The sequence below is a fragment of the Camarhynchus parvulus genome, chromosome 12 (assembly GCF_901933205.1).
Source record: "Camarhynchus parvulus chromosome 12, STF_HiC, whole genome shotgun sequence".
Classification (NCBI taxonomy): domain Eukaryota; kingdom Metazoa; phylum Chordata; class Aves; order Passeriformes; family Thraupidae; genus Camarhynchus; species Camarhynchus parvulus.
Window position 1 is genome coordinate 10,437,581 of NC_044582.1, and position 19,581 is coordinate 10,457,161.

At 42.1% G+C, this 19,581-nt stretch overlaps 2 protein-coding genes across 2 annotated transcripts; one reads left to right on the top strand and one right to left on the bottom strand.

Moving 5' to 3' along the window:
* Nucleotides 1-247: 247 nt before the first annotated feature.
* Nucleotides 248-9,713, bottom strand: XPC (XPC complex subunit, DNA damage recognition and repair factor). The gene is made up of 16 exons (XM_030956912.1): nucleotides 9,555-9,713; nucleotides 8,774-8,975; nucleotides 8,442-8,581; nucleotides 8,045-8,168; nucleotides 7,458-7,542; nucleotides 6,820-6,977; nucleotides 6,501-6,621; nucleotides 6,218-6,307; nucleotides 4,872-5,804; nucleotides 4,241-4,401; nucleotides 3,914-3,995; nucleotides 3,346-3,480; nucleotides 2,693-2,862; nucleotides 2,404-2,497; nucleotides 2,101-2,190; nucleotides 248-1,545 (listed from the first exon to the last, which is right to left on the bottom strand). Exons 1-16 carry the CDS (start codon nucleotides 9,661-9,663, stop codon nucleotides 1,336-1,338), a joined length of 2,904 nt encoding a protein of 967 aa, XP_030812772.1. The 5' UTR covers nucleotides 9,664-9,713; the 3' UTR covers nucleotides 248-1,335.
* Nucleotides 9,714-9,747: 34 nt separating this feature from the next.
* On the top strand, nucleotides 9,748-13,162 carry LSM3 (LSM3 homolog, U6 small nuclear RNA and mRNA degradation associated). Its single transcript, XM_030956913.1, has 4 exons — nucleotides 9,748-9,800; nucleotides 11,214-11,324; nucleotides 12,363-12,458; nucleotides 12,747-13,162. The coding sequence occupies exons 1-4, from the start codon at nucleotides 9,780-9,782 to the stop codon at nucleotides 12,825-12,827; spliced, it is 309 nt and encodes a 102-aa protein (XP_030812773.1). The 5' UTR covers nucleotides 9,748-9,779; the 3' UTR covers nucleotides 12,828-13,162.
* The last annotated feature ends 6,419 nt before the right edge of the window (nucleotides 13,163-19,581 follow it).

Genomic DNA, 19,581 nt, shown 5'->3' on the forward strand with positions numbered 1-19,581 from the left:
TGTAGCTTCCACAAGAACTGATTTCCTATTGTTGGCAAATATTTCTGTTTTGGGAAGCTGCTCTCTGGTCTGTGTACTGCTGCCAGCTTGCCATGGGTTTATTCCCCATTACTGACCAAAGAAGTCAGTCACTTCCTTGCCTCTCTAAGATCATTTGAAAAATATAATGGTTCAACCTGACTGTTACAGCCCCTTGTATTTTAAGGAGACTGGGGCTTACCTGTGCATTCCAAAAACAGACAACATACTCTTTTTTTCAAACTTTATTTTGATCTACAAATACAGTACAAAAATAGATTTTCTTCTGAATATAGTTACATGAAAGCCATTTTCTTACATTACCTACTCTGTGACAATGTCCAGCAATGACTAAATTGTTTTCCCCTCCCTTTCTGAAGAGACTGTGTCAGTGGTCTTTAGATACATACTGCCAAAGACAGATCAGTATTTCTACTACAAAAGTGCAACAAAAGCTTATGTAGATTTAGTCTTCCTCTCTCAACAGATTTTAATGCTATGGTACTAGATAACAAGAATTCTGTGGTTCTAGTGAATTTTGTTCCATCAGTGAGATTTAGCCAGTTTTACGTGTTTTGCTCTAGAACAGGATCTTGATAAGCAACAGAAGCAAATATGTATATATTCAAATTGCTTAAGAAGACATATTGAACCCTAAGCTGGTAATAAGGACAGAGCTTCTCCCTTCCACAGCACAAGATTTCTGAGAGATAATAAAGATGGCAGGCTCAAAAGCCAAACTTATATCACAAAATGCAAGTACTCCTTAGAAAATACTAATTCTTCATTATTCTGATTTTCGGGGGTTTTTTTAGACCTTAAAGGAAGTGTTTCCCCCTTGAGACAGAAAGGCCAGAACTCTACCTCACCACTGATTTGGGTAAGCTATGATCAAAGCAGGCATCAGCATTCCTTTGGCCACCTCTCTGCAAAAAGATAAAAAGCAGCTGGATGCTTCAGTTCTGAGCAAGCAGGAAAAATGAAAACAAGAAAAATGGGAAATGAGACTGCCGATGACAGAAGTGCCTCAGGAAACTCAAGTATTAGTGCTGAGTGATACAAAAGAGAGCAAAAACCCCAACCAAGCAAAGTGATCTTGGGAGGTGCAGCTCTTCTCCCAAGTCCAAGGACAAAAGGAAGAATCTGATAGCTAAGTGATACCTTTGATCTCAAAGGAAACTGGACACTGAATTAGGCTGGTCCCTGCCTGCTCAGAAACACAAGTGCAGAGGAAGAGCCCAAGGCCCTAACTGGTAAAGGATACTTTTATAATGACTATGTTTCCTGCATCTGAGAACACCAAAGAAAAGCTTGTGATCACAATTTCTCAAAAGGGAACAACTGAGCTGCTTCTCCTCTCTTTTCTCTCTTGCTCTTTTTGGTTTTTATCTCTTCTTGTTTCTCTAGCTGGCGGTTCTGGGGCCAATACATGGCTGTGTTCCCCACTGTGCTCTCTGAGCTCGGAGCTCCTTCTTCATCAGAAGAGAATCCTCCTCCTTTCTCTGTCTCACGTGCTGATGGCTCAGTCTGGAAGAAACAGGTGTGAAAATCAGAAAGTCACTCTAAGAATCACTTGTAACTGCCCCTTTCTAAGAGGGCTTGTCTTTGGTCACAGTGACAATGAGTGGCCTTACGGAAGTTGGTTGCTCTGGTTTGAGCTTCCCACCCAAATTGCTTCTATTTCTCAAGACTAAACATTCTTGCAACACAAGCATTTTTGACAATAGAAGAATAAAACCAACCTGTTTTAAAAAGATCAGGCTTTTCATCTTCTTGCAGAAAAAATTAAGAACTAAAACATCTAACTAAAAGAAAAAGTGCCCCACTCTCCATCTGTTAGCTACATGCTTGACTTAGAGGAATAAATCTAGGAAGGGGTATGACAACACAGAAAATAATAATAAAATTTAAAGCATTCATTCCTTGTTAAACAGTAACAAATCTTGGATGAACATGACCACACTGAACTTCTGGCCTAGCTTTTTTGACTGGCTGAAGACTTTTGACCAACAGTCTGGAAATTTTATTCTACAGTTAAAATAACCTCTAGAAAAAGAAATGACTAATAGAAATGCAGAATACCTTGATGGAGTAGCGTTGCTTCAGTCTCTCTCTGATGAGAAGGCCTTTTGTCAGCAGCTTCCAATTCCCTAGAGCTCTTTTCTCACGTTTCTGTGGGAGATTGTTATGGGAAAGAGAAAAATTAACTACTGTGAGTTTTGATCTATCTATGCACATGGAAAAGGAAAGCTTTAAGATTTTTAAACTGTCATCAAAAAAGCCTCATGCTTGTTGCTTACACAGCCCACCCTGTTTGACTGCCCAGTTTCAATGACATTTACTTTGTAAATATAACAATAAGGAAGCTGCAAATATAATTCTCACCTCCTTCTCCTTCTTTTCTATTTCTGCTTGTTCATTTTCCCAGGCAGCAACAAGGACCTCTTTATACTCCTCACACACCACATAGCCATCAGTACTAGGAAGGAGAACACAATCCTCTGTCAGCTGTAAGAAGGCAAAAGAAAGGGAGCAAATGCCTGCTGACCCAGCCCAAAAGCTACTGTCTGTCTAAAAGGATCTACAACAGGTCACGTGTTCCCTTTAACACAAGATACACAAATTCTGCAGGACATCAACATCTGACAGGTGCAACAAAGCAGCTTTTACATACACTGGGTGTGAGTAGCCTCCATGAAAATCAAATCCAGTGATGGCTTGAGCACAGTCAATGTTCAACTTCCGTGCCACTCTGTTCAGGTTTGGCAGTTTCAGCTGCACACAGCCCACAGGTAACATGGATGGCAAGAAGAGATAGACATTTCCATATTCATTCCGAGGAACCTGGTATGGCAAGATTAAAGAGAGATGGTCATAATCCTGCTTTCTGGAGAGAGGTGAAAATACCTGCTGCAACTCAGATTCTCCCGACCTGCAATATTCCACTCCAGTATTCAATTAATATTCACATGACAAGGTACAAGCCTAGATTTTAGCTGCATGGTTATCTCCTAGCAATGTCCTCTGCCCAAGCTTTGTTACTCAGGCTGTAACACAGAGAATTAGCAAGGCAAAACATGGGCTAGGAAGATCAGATCAACAAAATGTTGACTTTAGCATCTGCACTCATTGCCTTTTGAATGAGTACTTGTGAAAGAAAGTAAAGTTTAGACTACTTCCTCCTGTGAACAATTACCTCTGAACTCTTAATCCTGAATCCAGATATTACTGATTTCACGTCTGAAACATACAACTTCTGGAAAAACAAAGCCCAGAGCTCCACACAAACCACTTCCTTTAGCACCAGCCCTCTGCTTTCCCAGCTACCTTTCCATCCACTGCAATGGGAGGCTGATACTCCTCTGTCTGCCAGCGGCCAAACAGTGCCAGGTCCTCCCGGTCCCGGTTCGCCGGCTCTGCCAGGCGCGCCTTCCTCGCCCGGTTGGAAAATCCTTTTACCATCTGCAAATACAACAACCAGGCCTGGAACATCACAAGAAGCCGACAGTGGTTTCAGGTTTTCCTAGGACACCGAAGGAGAAGGTTCTGGGAGAGCAGAAATGCTATTTCCTAGCTTCAATATCCATTGTGTACAAATGACAACCCATGGCACCTGCATGTAACAGGCAGAGATCTAGCAGTGCATATAAAACACTGGGATGCCTCTGGAGAAGGTGAAAAGGGAGCAGTTCTGCCAGATACCCTTGGGGTGAGAAAAAAACAAAGCTGGCCTTTGGGCAGGATGTAGGAACTACAGGCACAGCAGGCAGACAGTACAGCTACCACAAATCATGCAAGCATGTGTGAAATCTGCAGAAGACAAAAACCAAAACAGAACTGAGCTTGAGCTTTAGAGGGCAGATGGACCGCACAGGAGGAAGTCAAACCCTCTTACCTTGTAAGGCACTTCTCCAATCCTCACCACTCGAGCTTGCTTCAGCCAAGTGTCCCTGGAGTGCAGCGTGTGTATGCAGTCTCTGAAAAGGCCAGAAAGAAGCAAATGTAAGAGTTTTCAAGTCATCCCTAACAGATCCACAATAAACTTATATTAGGAATAATACAAAAGCTGTATCTTAGTGATACACAAATGCTGTCAGAGCAGCTAAATGCCTCAGCTGTTTATGCATGTGGCCTGAGACTACTGCTGATACCATCATGCAAATTAGCTCTCCAGTTTGTTACAAAGATCACACATGCAGGTGATAATAAGTGCACAACTCACCTGGAGTAGACAGCCTCTCCCCTGCAGTACCCCAAGATAGCAGCTGTCTCAGGATAGATGGCCTGGTATTTCAAGAGGTGCCTCTTCAGTGCATAGAGAGGGTGGTTTTTGTACTCTCCAATTGCTGATGGTAGAGGCTGATCTTGAAGCTTCACTTGAAACTGTAAGAATTATACAGAAAAGAGTAATTTCACAACTTTTTCACTACCCATTGTAAGAAAATGACTATAATAGGAACCAAAGGAAAAAAACACCAGAAACTTAGCAGAGGAGCCAACAGACCAAAACACTCTTGCTGCAAATAAGTACTTAGATGTGTTCCCCGTACCTATGTACTTCAAAAACTCTCTCTGAGAAGAGTAATGCTAAACACTACACAAACCTCACTAGTAAGTTTCCAGCACAAGCTGTGCAGTACCTCTGCTATGCAAACTTGTCTGAACAGCCTCCATCATTTCATATTATTTCAATTTACCACTGCATATTCTCTTTATGTTCAATCTCAACCTTTCAAGTTCAAATACAAACCTCCTTCCTCACAGAAAGAGATTTCTAATGCTTTTTGCCTGAATGAGGATCCAGGGACTGGACTCCTAGCACTACATGCCCTGAACAACCTACTGTGATTTACCTCATTTTCTTCCTTCTTGTCTCTCTCCACACAGGGACTTTCATAGGGCTGCAGTGTCTCTTCCCACCACTCCGGGTCCACACGGCTCTTCCTTGTTGAGGTCATCCACACTGGATCATATCTTTGTGTCACATCCCTGACACTCCCATCGTTGTCAAATCCCACAACGTAGAAAAGTGGCTTTGTGGCATGTGCAAAGCACAGCTGGGGCTGGCCCACATTGCCATGAACACAGTCTACACAAACCCACTTGTCCTCAGGCTCAAGGAAAACCTCTAGCCACTGGTCTGTGCCCATGGCTTTCCTCACCTCCTGCTGTCCTTCATCCTCATCACTAGAAATGATTTTGTTTCTCTTCTTCTTTCCTTGAGGCAAGGCTGGAGTTGTACTTTTTGCTGGCTTAGTCTCAGCTCCATATGAATTTTCTGACTGCCTTGTTTCTGAAGTCTCAGTTTTTGACCTTTTCACAGTTGTCAGCTTTGAATTCTGGGAGGCCTGTGAGCTCCTCCGCCTCTTAGGGACAGTTTCAAAATCCTCATCAGAGACATCACTCTCCTCCTCTGAAAGCTCAAAGTCTGAAGCACTGCCCTCATCACTTCCACTCTCTTCCTTGTAACACACTTTGGAGGCCACTCGTCTCCGGCGGTCGTTCTTGGGCCTGACTGGCACATCTTTTTCTGCTGAACTGGTCTCATTGTTTGATTCCTTCTGTTCCTGGCTACCTTTAGTCAGCTTCGACTTGTGTGTCCTTTCAGTCTGGGCAGTTTTAGGTTTCTTTGGCTCCTTGCTGTTTTCTTTGCTCTCTGAGGATTTCTCATCCTGCTTGGCTTTTTTGCAGGGGCATGTTTTTGCCACAGCTTTGGGTGTTGTGGCAGAAGTCTCCTGTCCCTCAGAGGTGCTGCTGTGAGACAGCCTCTTGGATGAGCTCTTTCCCTGCAGGGAAACAGGCAAGGTCACTTTTTTCACCACAGCTAAGAACATGGTAAAAAAAAAAGACTGAAATCAGCCCAAGGTTCATGCAGACCAAAGGTTAGCAGACACAGTCAATTCACTTGAAAACTTCAGGCAACAGGCTGAAGAGAGGTGTACTCATGCAGCAAGAATTGCCATATAAGTTTTAAAGAAATGTAAACCCGCTGAAATGTTAAGAAATCTTTGCTGAAACACTGAAATGAGTGGCTCTTTTAAAGAAAATTAAAAATTAAGGGTGTGCATTTTCTGCAACGTAGACAGAACCCTGGTTCATGCAGTAAGTGATTCACTGCAAGCTGTAATAGCCAGAAAGTTTTTTTAATCCTACTAAATCAGTGACCTATTCCTTATTCCACACAAAAAACAAAAACTACCTTTGGTCTTGTCTCCTTGAGAGGAATAGGCTGAAAAGACAGCACGAGGCGACACAGCAGCTGTAAAGCTCGCAGAATAATTAAAAATATCTGCAAAACAATTTAAATTGAGTCATTTAATCACAGGAGGTCTTGAGATAAAAATATAAGAAAATAAAAAGATACATAATCACTTAAGTCACCAATGTGCTTTCTTCAAATCCACCCCTCACACCACTTTGTGTATGACCTGACACACACCATCCAAACTCACCAACCAACCCTGCACTTCCCAGTCTCTTACATGAACAAGCTCTTCATCATCCTGTGCAGCATAGATGGCAAACCTCCTCTCCAGTGTTGACTGAAGGGACTCTCCTTTTTCAGTGGAAAGTTCATCATTGACAGTGAAGGTTCCAACAAACCTGAAATACAAGACACCTGCTTATCTTCCAGTGTTTGTGACTGTATTCTTAAACTTCTGAGTTCACCCTCTCCTTCTCTAAAAAGGACAGCCCTGCTCACCCTTGTACACAAAATTCTAAAAACCCACAGAAAATTGCTAGTTACAGTTACCCCCTCCCTGAAGCCTTGCTCTACATTCCATCAGAAGGGAGTTTTACCATTTCACCAGGTTGGAAAGGTAGACAAGGCCCACTTGGCCTGCAGGCACCTGGGTGAAGCGCGTGGGGACGATGGACAGAGCGATGGCGAGGAGATCTGGCTGGCTGCAGATCCTGTTCCTGTAGAAACCATTTGCTAATAAACACAGCAAGTGAACCTGAGAGAGAAAAGTTTAAAAATGAGTTCACAAGAGATTTTGTTATTGGAACTACTGTCCATGGTAAAGACAAGGAATACTTCACTGCTCCTTTTAATAGAGAGGTGACAATTAAGCCTCCCAAGCACTCTCAGTGCTGTCTTCAGAAGACAGCAAAGCAGTGAAGTCTTTGCAAGTGTCTCCTGCTCTACATAACTGGCAGTTTAATCCCAACAGAATGAGAAGATATCCCTCTATGGAGAAATACACATCCTACTCACATATGCTTTGAGTTAGAATTTTACTAACACAGGCACTGGTGTTTGCCATTCACAGTTTAAGAGGAAGCTTAATGAGCATCTGTCAGGACTACAGCTTCTTTATTTTTTCACTTCTAGCCATTCTAACTATTTTATAAAAATTCGTTTCTTTTGATTACAAATCAGTTCAGACACCTTTATGCTCAATTTCTTCCCTGCCATGGTTCTCTGTGACAAATACCTTGTGTGTGTCCTCACGAACCTCCTTGCTGAAACGTTTCATCATTCTCCGAAGGTACATCTCAAACTCGGCTTTTCTTTTTTCTCTGCAGAAGATTACAAAATAAAGGGATGTTGTGGGATTTCTGTGGACCTGCCTTTCTTGGTTCCTGAACTAGGTCAGTTCACAAAGAGAATCCATCCCAGAGAATCTTCTGCGCACACTTAAGGAAAAGTATAGTGACTGGCTATGTGAACAGACTGTTAAGGGTTTGCAGTAACACAATGTCATTCACCCACAGCTCTCCTTGCAGAGATCTCCTGCTGTCCCTTCAGGGAAATGGAGACAGTAAAACACAATGGAGTTACACACTTGATTTTCAAGGAAGCTGAAAAGCCTCCTCCATTCCTGACAACTTCCACTGAAGATTTTTGGTAGAACTGTCAGTGTGTAAACTGTTCTTCATCCCACAACCCTCCATCATTCCAACTCAACAGTCTGCATCAAGTGGGGATTTTCACCTGAACACAGCAAGTCAGTGACAGTCAAGACTTGGAGTATTTTTAACTTCAGCCTTTAGCAGCTCTCTACCACCTCCTTGTTCTTACCTCCTCTCTCTTTTCTTCACTTGCTCTGGGGTTTCAATCTCTATCTCAACAGGATTGCTTGGCAGCCCCACTGATGGAAGAACAGCAGCTTCTTCTAACTTATCTGTAGCAGGTTCCTGAAGTTCTGTAAAAATAAAATACTAAATTATAAGTAAACATGGAATATATTACCAAGGAGGACTGATGATGGGATAAAACCTACATTTTCCTTCTCAAGTGTTCAAACAAGTTTAAATAGAACACATCCAGTAACTATGAGCTCTTGGATCTTCCATAACACTGTGTGTGCTAAGTTATTTCAAATAACTATGGGATGCTGGTCACCTGCTATTGAAGAATCATTGTGATATACAAGCTCTTAAAAAGTGCTTAACATGAAAAAATATGCAATTGTTACCTTCCACGTCCTCCCACTCATCTTCACTTTCATCGTCATCATCATCATCATCGTTGTCAATATTGCCTTCATCCATCTCTTTTTTAAGAGGAGATTCTGTCTTTAACTTCATCTCGTTCTGAGGATGCTTCAGTGAGTCACTGTTAAAATCATCAAAACAGTGGTAGCATCAGGAAACAGAGGTACTTGTTTATCAAAGACTAAAAATAGGGAAATAAATCAAGCATGACCTCTGCATTAGTAACAACAGATTGAGTATTTGACAATCAAACCACAGAAAGAAATAGTAAGAAGAAAAATGTCTTATAGACTTGAATGATTAATAAATTCACCTGCATGTTTCCTCTTTGATACAATTCTCTTTATTTCTAGCATTCTTTTTACTTTCTTTTATTTGTGATTTTGCCTTTTCTTGTTTTGAAGGCTTGGAAGTTTTTGCTGAATTGGAAACTTCAGTATCACAATCTTGTCCCTTTTTCCTAGCTGGAGCTTTTGAGGTCTTTTTTATACTGGGCTTTTTTTCTTCAAAATCATCTGCATGTGACAAAAGAAATGAAGATTAATGTTAAAGGATGGAGTTTCATCTCCATGGCAATGTGAAACAACATCTCCACGGACTTCGTTAGAGGCAGCTTCAGAAGAACGAAAACACTCACAATGCTGAGCATGTCATTGTTTACAAATAGGCAGGATGTGAACAGTAAGACTTGTTGGAGGGAAATACTTACGTAACTCACAAGCAGTACCTAAAGACTCCTATAGTCCAACCGATGGAATCGGCAGAAAACCGAGCATCGTGCTGGCCACTCACAACAACTTATTACGGCGTGACGCTGCTCAGGAGAGCGCGGCCGAGATGAAAACCCTTCACGGGCTGCTCAGCCTTTGCAGCGTGCGGGGCCCGCCTCACACACGGCTTTATCGCCCGGGATCTGGGGCACTGATCCCACCCCGATAACAAACACAGCCGATAACCCTGCCGATAACAGCCGCCCTCCAGCCCGGCGTTCCGTCCCTCCCGAGGCGCGCTGGCATCGCTGCCCCGCGACCCCGCGGCCCGAGCTGCAGCGGTGGCGCAGCTCCGACCCGCCACGGCCTCCTTACCGCACTCACCCTCCTCCTCCTCCTCCTCCTGCTCCTCCTTCTCCTCCTTTGGCAGCCGCCCGGAGCGCCTCTTTTTGGCGGCCACAGGCCGGGGCGATGCTCGGCGCTTTCTGGCCATGGCGCAGCGGGCTCGGACAGCTGCGGCCCGGCCCCGCGCTGGGGAGGGGAGGGAAGGGAAGGGGAAGGGGCCGGGCCATAAAGTCTCGCGGGCGGGCGCGGGAGGCGGTTTGAAAGATGGCGGATGAGGTGGACCAGGTGAGCGGCTCTTGGCACTTTCAGCTCTTTGGGCGGCTGCAGCGGAGGCAGCTCCGGGCTGCGCTGGGCACGCCTGGGCCCCCCGTGAGGCGCGGCCCCGGGAGCGCTTCCCGTGCGAGGGGAAATCCCCGCTCGGCCGCGGGGCTTGTGCCGCTGCCGGGGCGCGGGCAGGGCTCGCTGCGGGCCCGCTGACCCCGGGCACTGCCGGACGAGGGAAAGGGGGAAAGCTGCGGAGAGCAGCGCACTGGGCTCTGAAGGAAGGGGGTAGCTAGAACGGAAATACGGGATATGCGTGACGTATGGAATATGTGGAGGAGGTTCTCACCCTTTTTTCGTTGTGATCCTCGCAGTGCGCCTTTCTCGCAGCAAGGGGCCTCAGGCCGCTGTGTGTTGGGGTTTCAGGGCAGCCTCGGGGCCCGGCCTGGCTGCTGTGCGGCCCAGCGAAGGCTCGGGAACGGGGAGTGCGCGGGGCAGGGTGCCTGAGAGCCCCCGAGTGTGTGCCCGTGTTAAAAACAGGTTAGAAACTGTTGTAAAATAGTTAATAGATCGTTAAGCATGTACTGTTAGTTTGGTTGTTATATTGTAAAAGGGGTTAAAAGCGTAGTTATAAGAAATAGGGTACTCAAAGTACCATAACGCACCTCAGTAAAGTGCAGCACCCCCCAAGCGAAACGGGCCAGCCTGGACAGAACTGTAATAGGCCAATCGAGCACCTTAAACCTTCATGCAAAGGAAGGATCCAGAAAGAAACCAATCCAAAAGGACAAAAAACAGCATCAAAAGGGGCTTCTGACCCACTGAAGCTGTGCCTCTCCTTCTGGGACATCAGGGACTGAAAAGAAGCCCCAGCGCTGGTGCTGCAGCATCCTCGTTGGGAACGCTCCTGCTCAGCCTGTGGGCTCCCTTGCTTTAGGCCTTCATTTTTCTTATCATAAATGCTGAAATCACTTTAGTGTCGGGAGCCTGCTCCCATTTTTATCACCCGGGTACCTCCCTGTGCCGGCACCGCTGTCAGCGTGGGTTCAGCTGGTTCAGCTGTGCCGTGCCATGGCACAGCTGTGCTGCTGGTTCCTGCAGTGTAAACTGTGGCTGCTGGTAGGAAAAAGAGTTCACAGAGTTAGAAAATGGATTGTGTTAGAAGGGACCCTAAAGATTATCTTGTTCCAATCCCCATGTGTGTGAAGAAGGATTTGCTGCAGACTAAACTGAGATCATTTGACTCCCACTGCCCAGGCCTGGTAAGTGTCAGTGGAGTGGTAAATCAGCAGCTCTCAGGTTCACCAGGATGTGATGGAATGATTTGAAATATTTGCACCTGTTTTCACTCCTTGGTTTTCTGTGTCTCACAAAAATTGAGGAATGGAAAAGTTCCCAGGCCGCTTCTGTAGAAATAATGCTTTTATTTTTTTTTAGCAACAAACAACAAATACTGTAGAGGAGCCGCTTGATCTCATCAGACTCAGTCTAGATGAGCGAATCTATGTCAAAATGAGGAATGACAGAGAGCTTAGAGGCAGATTACATGTAAGTAAAATTTTCACAACATTGTCATGCTCATTCAGCTAAGCACTGGGCAGCCTTTCTTTATGTACAACAGTCTGTTAAACAAGTTTACCTGTAATATTCCATTGGTTGTTGAAAAAAATAGTTTTAAAACATGAGTAATTGCATTTCATGCTTGAAAATGCAGAAGTGGTTGGAGGAAGTAGGTTAAGAATTGTCTTAGTTGCCATAACTGTAATGTGATTGGTGGAAAAATCTCATTTCCTCAGTACTTTGTCAGCTGTTAACTACTTCCTGAGAAAATCAAGAAATGTATTTTGGTTTTTTTTATCTCCTGAATGATACCAAGCAACTGATTTCACTGCCTTTGGCTTCTATTTCTCTGTCTGTGAAATAAGCAATAATGCTGCAGGCCTCTTCATATGATGTACCCTGAGGCCTCTTCTAGACTGAGGTCATGATTATCAAACAAGAATCCCTGAAGGCACACCCTGGGAGGTGTGATGGGACAGGTGCTCAGCTGGGTTCTCAGATTCTTGCTTTCTGTTAAGTCAGTCAGCCTCCCTGAGTGCTGTGCTCTGCTGGGGTAGAGAACCAGTTGCTCCATGAGTTAACTGAGCCTCAACTCCTTTGGAAACACAAAGATAATGGGAGATCCATGAGGGACACGTGTAGTTTGCAACATGCTTTTGTAAGGATTTTGGAACATGTGTTTATGGTTTTGTAGCACAGTATGAGGAGTAGCTTTCATACCCTGTAAGCTGCCCCATATTAACAAAATCTGTCTGTCTCTGAGGTCTTGTAAGTGCTCTCACAGAATGCTTCAGAGCTATTTCCTGCAGGTGTTTCAGTAAATGTAAATGTCTTGCATTCTTTTTCCTGCTGCAGAATTCTCATTTGTTTATGTTTGTGTTGAGCTGTAACTAGAACTGACAGTGCTATGTTTTGGTTAAAATCAGACTAGACTATTTATGTCTCAAAGTCTTGCTAAAATTCTTATTTTAATAAACTTTTGTTTGAATTTTGGAAAACACTGTAAACTAAACTTAATTTCTACAGGCATATGATCAGCACTTAAATATGATTTTGGGTGATGTGGAAGAAACTGTGACTACAATAGAGATTGATGAAGAAACCTATGAAGAGATTTATAAAGTAAGGACTAAAAAAGGAGTTAATTTATCCTCACAGATTTTTTTATTTAAAACTACACTGTGTTATATTGTTAAAGTAGTTTACTGCTGACTGTTTTTTGAACCAAGTTCTAACAGGATTTGGACAAACTGTTATGAAAGTACAGAGGATATCTAGAGACTTGGTGTTAATTGTTTTGATCTCTTCAGCTTGCCAGAACATTTGAGTGTTTGTTGGAGTTTTTCAGGTGTGTTTTTATGATTGAAATGAATGTTTTGTAAATGTAAACTTTTCTTTCCTTCTTCACAGTCTACCAAGAGGAATATTCCCATGCTCTTTGTCAGAGGGGATGGCGTTGTGCTTGTAGCTCCCCCGTTGAGGGTTGGTTGAAGCAACAAAGGACTTAACCTTCTTGGAAAGTTCCAGACTTTTGGACAGTGGTTCATGTTTCAATCATGTCTCAAAATTCTGTAAATGTTTTTTATAGGATATTTTTGTCAGTTCTTTTGAAAAGGGGAGGGGAACAGGGACAAGTTTGTCTTGCAGAAAGTACATGTAGTCAATTGAAGCAGTGTAAAACCCCACCTGATCTCAGAATTTATGTAAACTGCTGTAAATTGCCTGCCTTGTCACATTCAGTAAAAGACTCCTTAATTTTTTTCTATCTTGGCAGTAGCACTGTCTTGTTTTTGTTGTTTTAAATAAATTTTGGTTTGTCTTTGAGATTTGACTTGTCATGTTTTTTGTGTTGGTGGGGATCTGTGTTCTTCCTTAGAGCTGATGCTTTATTAGGTTATAGTATCAGCCTTGCTGTCAGAGCAAGCAGTGTCTTCAATGTGTTATTTTGACTTCTGTCCTTACTAATACCCAAGTCTTGCAGATCACTGGTTTTGGGGACAGCACTACATCAATCAATGGTGCTGTAATTTATGGCTCTGTGTTCAAATTTGTGATGTGTATCCTCATTGTAGGGAAATGGTGTTTATGTGAATCTTCCACCTAAGATAAAGAAGATGGGCTTCAGTGCAACGTTTTCAGATATTTTCATTGTGGCTTTGTTAACAGTTGCAGTTTGCAAGGCCATAGGTAGAGACTGAGGTTGTTGCTCACATGCTATTGAGTTGCCTGCTGCATTTATTTTCCACTGTTTGTACCATGTTTCAGTTCTTGAATACATGAAATTCTGCTGGATGCCTAAGGATGCTCATAAATTATCTGTAGTGAAGGTGCACTAGAACCTGAACAAAGCTCTTTTTTAATACATACTTTCTCATCCCACCTTGTTTGCAGTGTACTTTCCTTCTTGTGTGAAAAAAGGACACTTCTGCTATAATTATGTTTTAGAGTCATATGAGAGATGTAGGTCTCCACTTCCTACAAAGCTTGACTTTTGATTTAAACTTAATTATTTAGGTTCTCTGTAGGGTTAGCAAAAGCAGCTTGCTCTGGCACTTTCTCCTACAGTTAGAAATCTTCATAAAAGTGTGTAGCTTGAGGCAGTGGTGAGGAGTGCAAGGTCTGCCAATAATTTCTTTTCTCCATTCCTTTTTGTACTTGGATTTTTGTATTGGAGGATTGACATGATACTCAAAATGCTGGCAAATCAGGAATTTCTACCTTAATCAATTTTAGAATTCATATCTGTTAATAACACTGGTAGACTCTGAGAATGGCAATGGATGTGAGTCCCACATACCCTTTACCTGAGCCATATTTGCCAACATAACACAGTTATCTGTATGTACAATATTTTTATATCACAGGGTATCTGCACAGTGGAAAAGTCAGCTCACCTACATAAATCTCTGGAAAACTCATTAAAAATTGTCTCATTTGTTGCCTGCTTCTTTTTAAGCGAGAGATCATGGTGGTTGGCAGCTCAATTATTGTCTAATTGATTTCTTGGGTATTTACTGCCTAATTATAAAGATCTGTTATTGTTTTGTGTTACTGAAGTGGCCAGTAGCATCCTTGATCCTCTGATTTGAAATGAGCTGTCTGGAGCAGGAGCCAGTTTAAGTCTCTCCATCATAAATGTGGATTAAAAAAAAAGAAGAAAAAAACAAACATACCCTCCCAAACAAACAAACGCCCATCAAAACAAGAAAACAAAAACAGAAGAACATCACCCTAAATGAACTCCTGAAAAAACCAAACAACAAACCCCCCAAATAAAATTTTAAATATCCAAAGCATTTGAAAAGTTTTTTGCAGTCTGGTCTCTTTCATATTATTTTTACTACTTTTTGATCATATGTTTGCTGTGTTAACCATTTGTCAAGATATCTATTCCTGATGAGTTTGAAAAAGAATTTATGTTAATTTTCCTTTTATATTTTCTCAAGGTTTCTCAAATCTCCTCTTCATATTGTCTTATGTTTTCAGTCTGCTAGAACTTTTATATTATTGAACTTCTTGAGGCTTGGCTTTTTATTTCTAGCAACTTTTTGTAGACCCTAGTAGCCTTCTGGTAAGTTTTAGCCTTTGGACTGCGTCTCTTTTAGAGATGGCAAAATAATTTCTTACTTTGTCTTTAAAGAATTTCTGTTCTTCCTGAAAACCTCTCAATCTTGGGAGCTCTTTTTTAACAAAACTATTAATACACAATTGCCTTTATCAGAAGTGCTGATAGAGTTAAACCTCTGGTGTCCTACTGTTTATGTGAGTGTTTGCTATCTTGAAATTTCTCTGTGGGCTTGTGAAATTGAGTTTTGCATCTGACTACTGCAGGGCACTAGATGGTGCTGCTTTTCTTCGAATTCAAGCTTTGTTGGCTTTGATATTTGTAGCCTGTGTCAACAGGCCCTGTGCTTGTACAATTAGTCATTTGTTTTTAATTAGGATGACACTTGCCGACAGTTTTAAATTACTTCTGCTCACCCAGAAGTAAAAATCAAAATATGTTTTGATGTTTATGTAGCCACAGAGCAAGTCCCCACAAGAGTTAAAGTGAAGCAGTGTATGTGCCTTGCTTTGTCAGAGGTTAAGATGCACGAGCTCCAGGCTGGCAGCTTTTCTCAGAGAAGAATTAGCTGAAGAATTGAGCCGCATAGAATAAATTGAGGCTGGCCACTGTGCTGCTGAGAAGAACAGCCCTTGTTGTGTCAGTTCACAGGGTGGCTGCTGCTGCACCCAGTAATTCAAGTGCTGTCCACTGCCTTCACTGGAGAACTCCACTGCTGTTCAAATTCAGCAGAGAGAAACAGCCTGCACTTAGGTGTTTCTGTACATTAACCTCCTGAAGAGACAAATATTTCAGTTTATTTCAAGTCACCACTGCTGCCTTTTTTTTTTACCTATATAAATAGATTTTGAATCCATCCTACATATTTTTAAAAGATACAATTTTGTTCTAGGCCATGTAGAGTTTGGGGGATGTGTTTTGTTTGGTTTTTTAAAAATTTGAACGGGGATTACATTCCATATTTCATTTCTATTCCCTAGTACAGGACAAGCCCAGGATTTGGACATTACAGTTGTAGTAAGCCCTGAGCAGTGTGAGCATTGGCAGGCTGCTGCAGGGATTCAGGGCTGGAAAAGCAGGACAGTATTGATCATGTTGGGAATGCTGCAACAGCACTTTCTCTTCTTGGTGCTTCTGTTTCTGTTCTGTAGATTTCATTGGAAATCTATCATCTGAAATACTTAAGAGAAAGAAACTAGCAAGCCTTCTTACTAGATTTCCCTTACTAGAACCAGAGGACTGGGAAGGGAGCAGATTCAGTGCAAGATGACAAATGCTGTGCATTGTTTTTTGAACTGATGATGATGATGACATGTACAGAAAATCCCATCAGACTTATTAAGGTTTTAAGGCATTCATGCCAAGATCACTGATGGGCTGAATACATCATTACTGAGGGTGTAGGACTCCCATGTTTCTAAACAGGAAGCTCCTTTCATATGCTAAACAAAAAGAATGGGAAAGAAAAATAGAAAGTTCTGCAGAAAATTGAAGTACAGTGTCCAAGCCAGCCTTTTTTGGGGGGAAGAATGGGTGGAAGGAAGAGAATAGATGATGTGGGTTGGAGCGGAAAACAAGAACCACTGACGGAAAAAGATGTAGTCAGGAGCCTTGTTCATGAGTAAATTTTTTCATTGTTGCCCAAATTAGTTTGAATGGAAGAAAGGCCCACTCCCAAATTTTGGAAACTTAGTCCAAAAAGCCTATTGAGTTGTACAATGGCATTTGATCAGTTTATGATGTGATTGCCTGCACCAGCAGGGGACGAGGCAGGCGTGCTCACTGTCTGGCTGCGTGGACAGGCTGCTGCAGAAAGAACTGCACAAGCCTTAGGAGGAGCTGGGTAATGACTGACCACAAAGAGGAGTTTTAGCAAAGTTTTCCTCTGGGTGGCACATGGTAAATATGAATATTTGCTTCCTCAAGGTGCACATGGAAGGCATCAGGATATTCAAATGTAGGGATATTTTGCAAATTTCTCTTTGGTTTTAATAATGAAAATTGCTCTAGACTTTTAGAACCAGTTATTTAATTATTTTCTGATAAGGAATTATGTTTTACAAACTTGGACTGGCTAAATGTGGTGGTCTTGGGTCTCAGTCTGTTGGTCTAAGTCACCCAAAGCCCATGTCAGTGCCTGCAGTAGATGATGTAGTCCTCTAACCTGTTTCTAAGTGATTTGAGCAAGGAATTTTCACCAGGAGCTTTTAACTGACAAGTCAAAGCCTGAATTTCCTAAACTCTTCTGCAATAGTGGATCAATTTTAGCCTCTAAGAGAAACCTTAGTGCTGCAGGCAACTTACTCCCATTCCTTTCTCACAGCACTCAGCTATGGCACAGAAAAATTATCATCTTTGTGGGTAAGGGAGGCTGCAAAAGCCTGTGCTATCAATAGCACAGTTTGTGATGTGATTTGTAGTCTAATTGCTACCTAACAGAACTCACAGTTTTGGCACTGCTGCTACAGTAAATTTTCATTTGCTCTTCTTGAATCCACTAAAGTGTTGGGCAGTAAAACCTTCAGTCTGATGCATCAAGTGTGTGTGTCACTGGAGTTCATCTCTTAATGCTGATCAGGGTGAAATGCTGTGTAAAACTTCGACCAAGCAACTCATATAATTCCTTTCCCAGTCTATTCTTGGGCCATCACAAGAACTTTCAGGTAAGCAAACTATTTCCATTTAAAAAGAATTAAAAATGCTGCTCTAAATTTATATTAAAGTATGTAGTTTTCCTCATGGAATGCGTTATTGAATTCTTCAAATTTCTAGCAGGGAAAATTTGAAACAAGTAAATGGTGCTCCAAATCTTGATTTCTTTAAATAACTGCTGCAACAGATGACTTTGTCACTCATTCTTAGCACATAATTGCAATGATTAAGTTGCCTTTTTATGCTGTAAAGGTGACATGTTAGCTGACTGAATTATCTTTTTCCAGCAGGTAACTGTTCCCAGTTCATCCTGTGCTGGAGGTGGAGTGGCAATGCAGCATGTTGTAATTTGTTCTATAGCACCTATATTTAGTACTTTTTAGTAAAACAGTTGCCTCCCCCAACTGCCCAGATGTGTTCCAGTGGTTAGGAGTCTGAGGAAGAAACAAGATATCAACAGATAATATCTGAGAGCTAATTTGATTTGTTCTACATTTGTAATGCATTCCTCCAAGCTAAATTCTTATTGACTGACGTGCTGCTCATAAGAGGCAAGAGATCCAAAGCTCCACTGCAGGCCAAGAGGATACACTGTAGTTAAATTGAACAAAATTCTCAACAACTTTCTCATACCAAACCTTCGGATCGTTATTGCTGCCTGTGGGTGTAATTCAAATATTCAGAAGTGTTTCTGAATTAATGTGGTCCTATCCATAAAGCACAGGCTCTAATCTCAGTGGAGATTTTCTAATGTAATGGAGACTATTTTAATGTTTAAATGTTAAGCCTTTATATCTTAGTTGCCCTGCATTCATTCCCTGCAAACCAACCTGAACCCAGCAGTGCTGTTTGCTTGCAGCTTCCAGGTTTGCAACATCCTGTGGGTAACACAAGATCTCTGTTCTCTGTACTCAATCCTAAAGCCAGCTGCTCATGCTATTTTTGCTTTCTTGAGGCACTGTGATGCCCATACAAGGATTTTTTTTCCTCTCTCATGTGCAGTCTCATGAGTTAAGGAGAAATACTTTACATGACGTGTTTCAGGTACTGAACATGAAGTTCACTTTAAATTTCCATTACTTTTGTTTTTCTTTCTTTTTTTTTTTTAGTACTGTTGTCCTACAAACAGGGTAAAAGGTTTCATTCTTGTGAAGGGCTCTGACATAGCTGGGATGAAGCTTCCCCAGTGGACATTTCTCCATCTGACTCTGGTGCCAGCCTTGATACACAGCTCTGAAAAGCAAGGGAAAATATTCTTCACCTGGCTCAGCTGCACAGAGAGAAATCACAGAGAGAAACAGTCTCATCATCACACAGAGATCTGCTGGTTCTTGACTGAGCAGGAATACATACAAAGAGTTAAGTAGAACTGAATGTGGTGTGATTTGTGGTCTTAAAAAATAATTCCCAGGAGTTATATAGAACCTATCCCCACTCATCATACTCAGCCTATTAGTGAAGCAAACCCTTCATTCAACATGTGACGCTTAAAAGACTGTTGAGTTGAAACTTGATGTGAACATTCAATAAGTTGTTTGTTTGATTTTTCTTACTTTATCAAGAGATATTCACCCACAACTTATACAGCAGAATTGTGAGATGCCTACACAGAGAGGTTGTAAACAGAGCATGAAAATATATGATGTAAGCAGCCAATTGGCCTCTAGCAGTTTTTTCTCTTTCATGGCCTCTGTTGCATAACTGTTCCCTCCAGCCTGGCTCCAGCATTTATGGGTTGGATGGTTACATGAGAAACTAATCAGGGCAGTTTCTACTTCTAAGCACTAGGAAATTTTTGAGAATTATGGAAGTAAGGGTTAATTTCCATAGGATTCCTTCGCAGAGTTTCCTCCAAATAAATGCTCTGTAAGTTTGGAATTAACTTAGTATTTTGTGTCCTTTGAGCTGTAAGCTTGGGACAAGAGGCTTTATCTTATTTTTTTTTAATTGTTCTGATAGTCAAGGGAGTTGTGTAGGATGACTGCTAATCCTGGGTGTGTGTCTAAGAGGAGCAGAATTACTGCAGGT

Excerpts from the sequence above, each read along its gene's own strand:
- XPC (XM_030956912.1), bottom strand. The coding sequence starts at position 9,663 with ATGGCCAGAAAGCGCCGAGCATCGCCCCGGCCTGTGGCCGCCAAAAAG. Across the intron at positions 6,308-6,500 it reads ATGATGAAGAGCTTGTTCAT|ATATTTTTAATTATTCTGCG; the intron begins GTAAGAGACTGG and ends ATTGTTTTGCAG. Across the intron at positions 2,863-3,345 it reads CCATTGCAGTGGATGGAAAG|GTTCCTCGGAATGAATATGG; the intron begins GTAGCTGGGAAA and ends TTGCCATACCAG.
- LSM3 (XM_030956913.1), top strand. The coding sequence starts at position 9,780 with ATGGCGGATGAGGTGGACCAG. Across the intron at positions 9,801-11,213 it reads TGGCGGATGAGGTGGACCAG|CAACAAACAACAAATACTGT; the intron begins GTGAGCGGCTCT and ends ATTTTTTTTTAG. Across the intron at positions 12,459-12,746 it reads CCTATGAAGAGATTTATAAA|TCTACCAAGAGGAATATTCC; the intron begins GTAAGGACTAAA and ends CCTTCTTCACAG.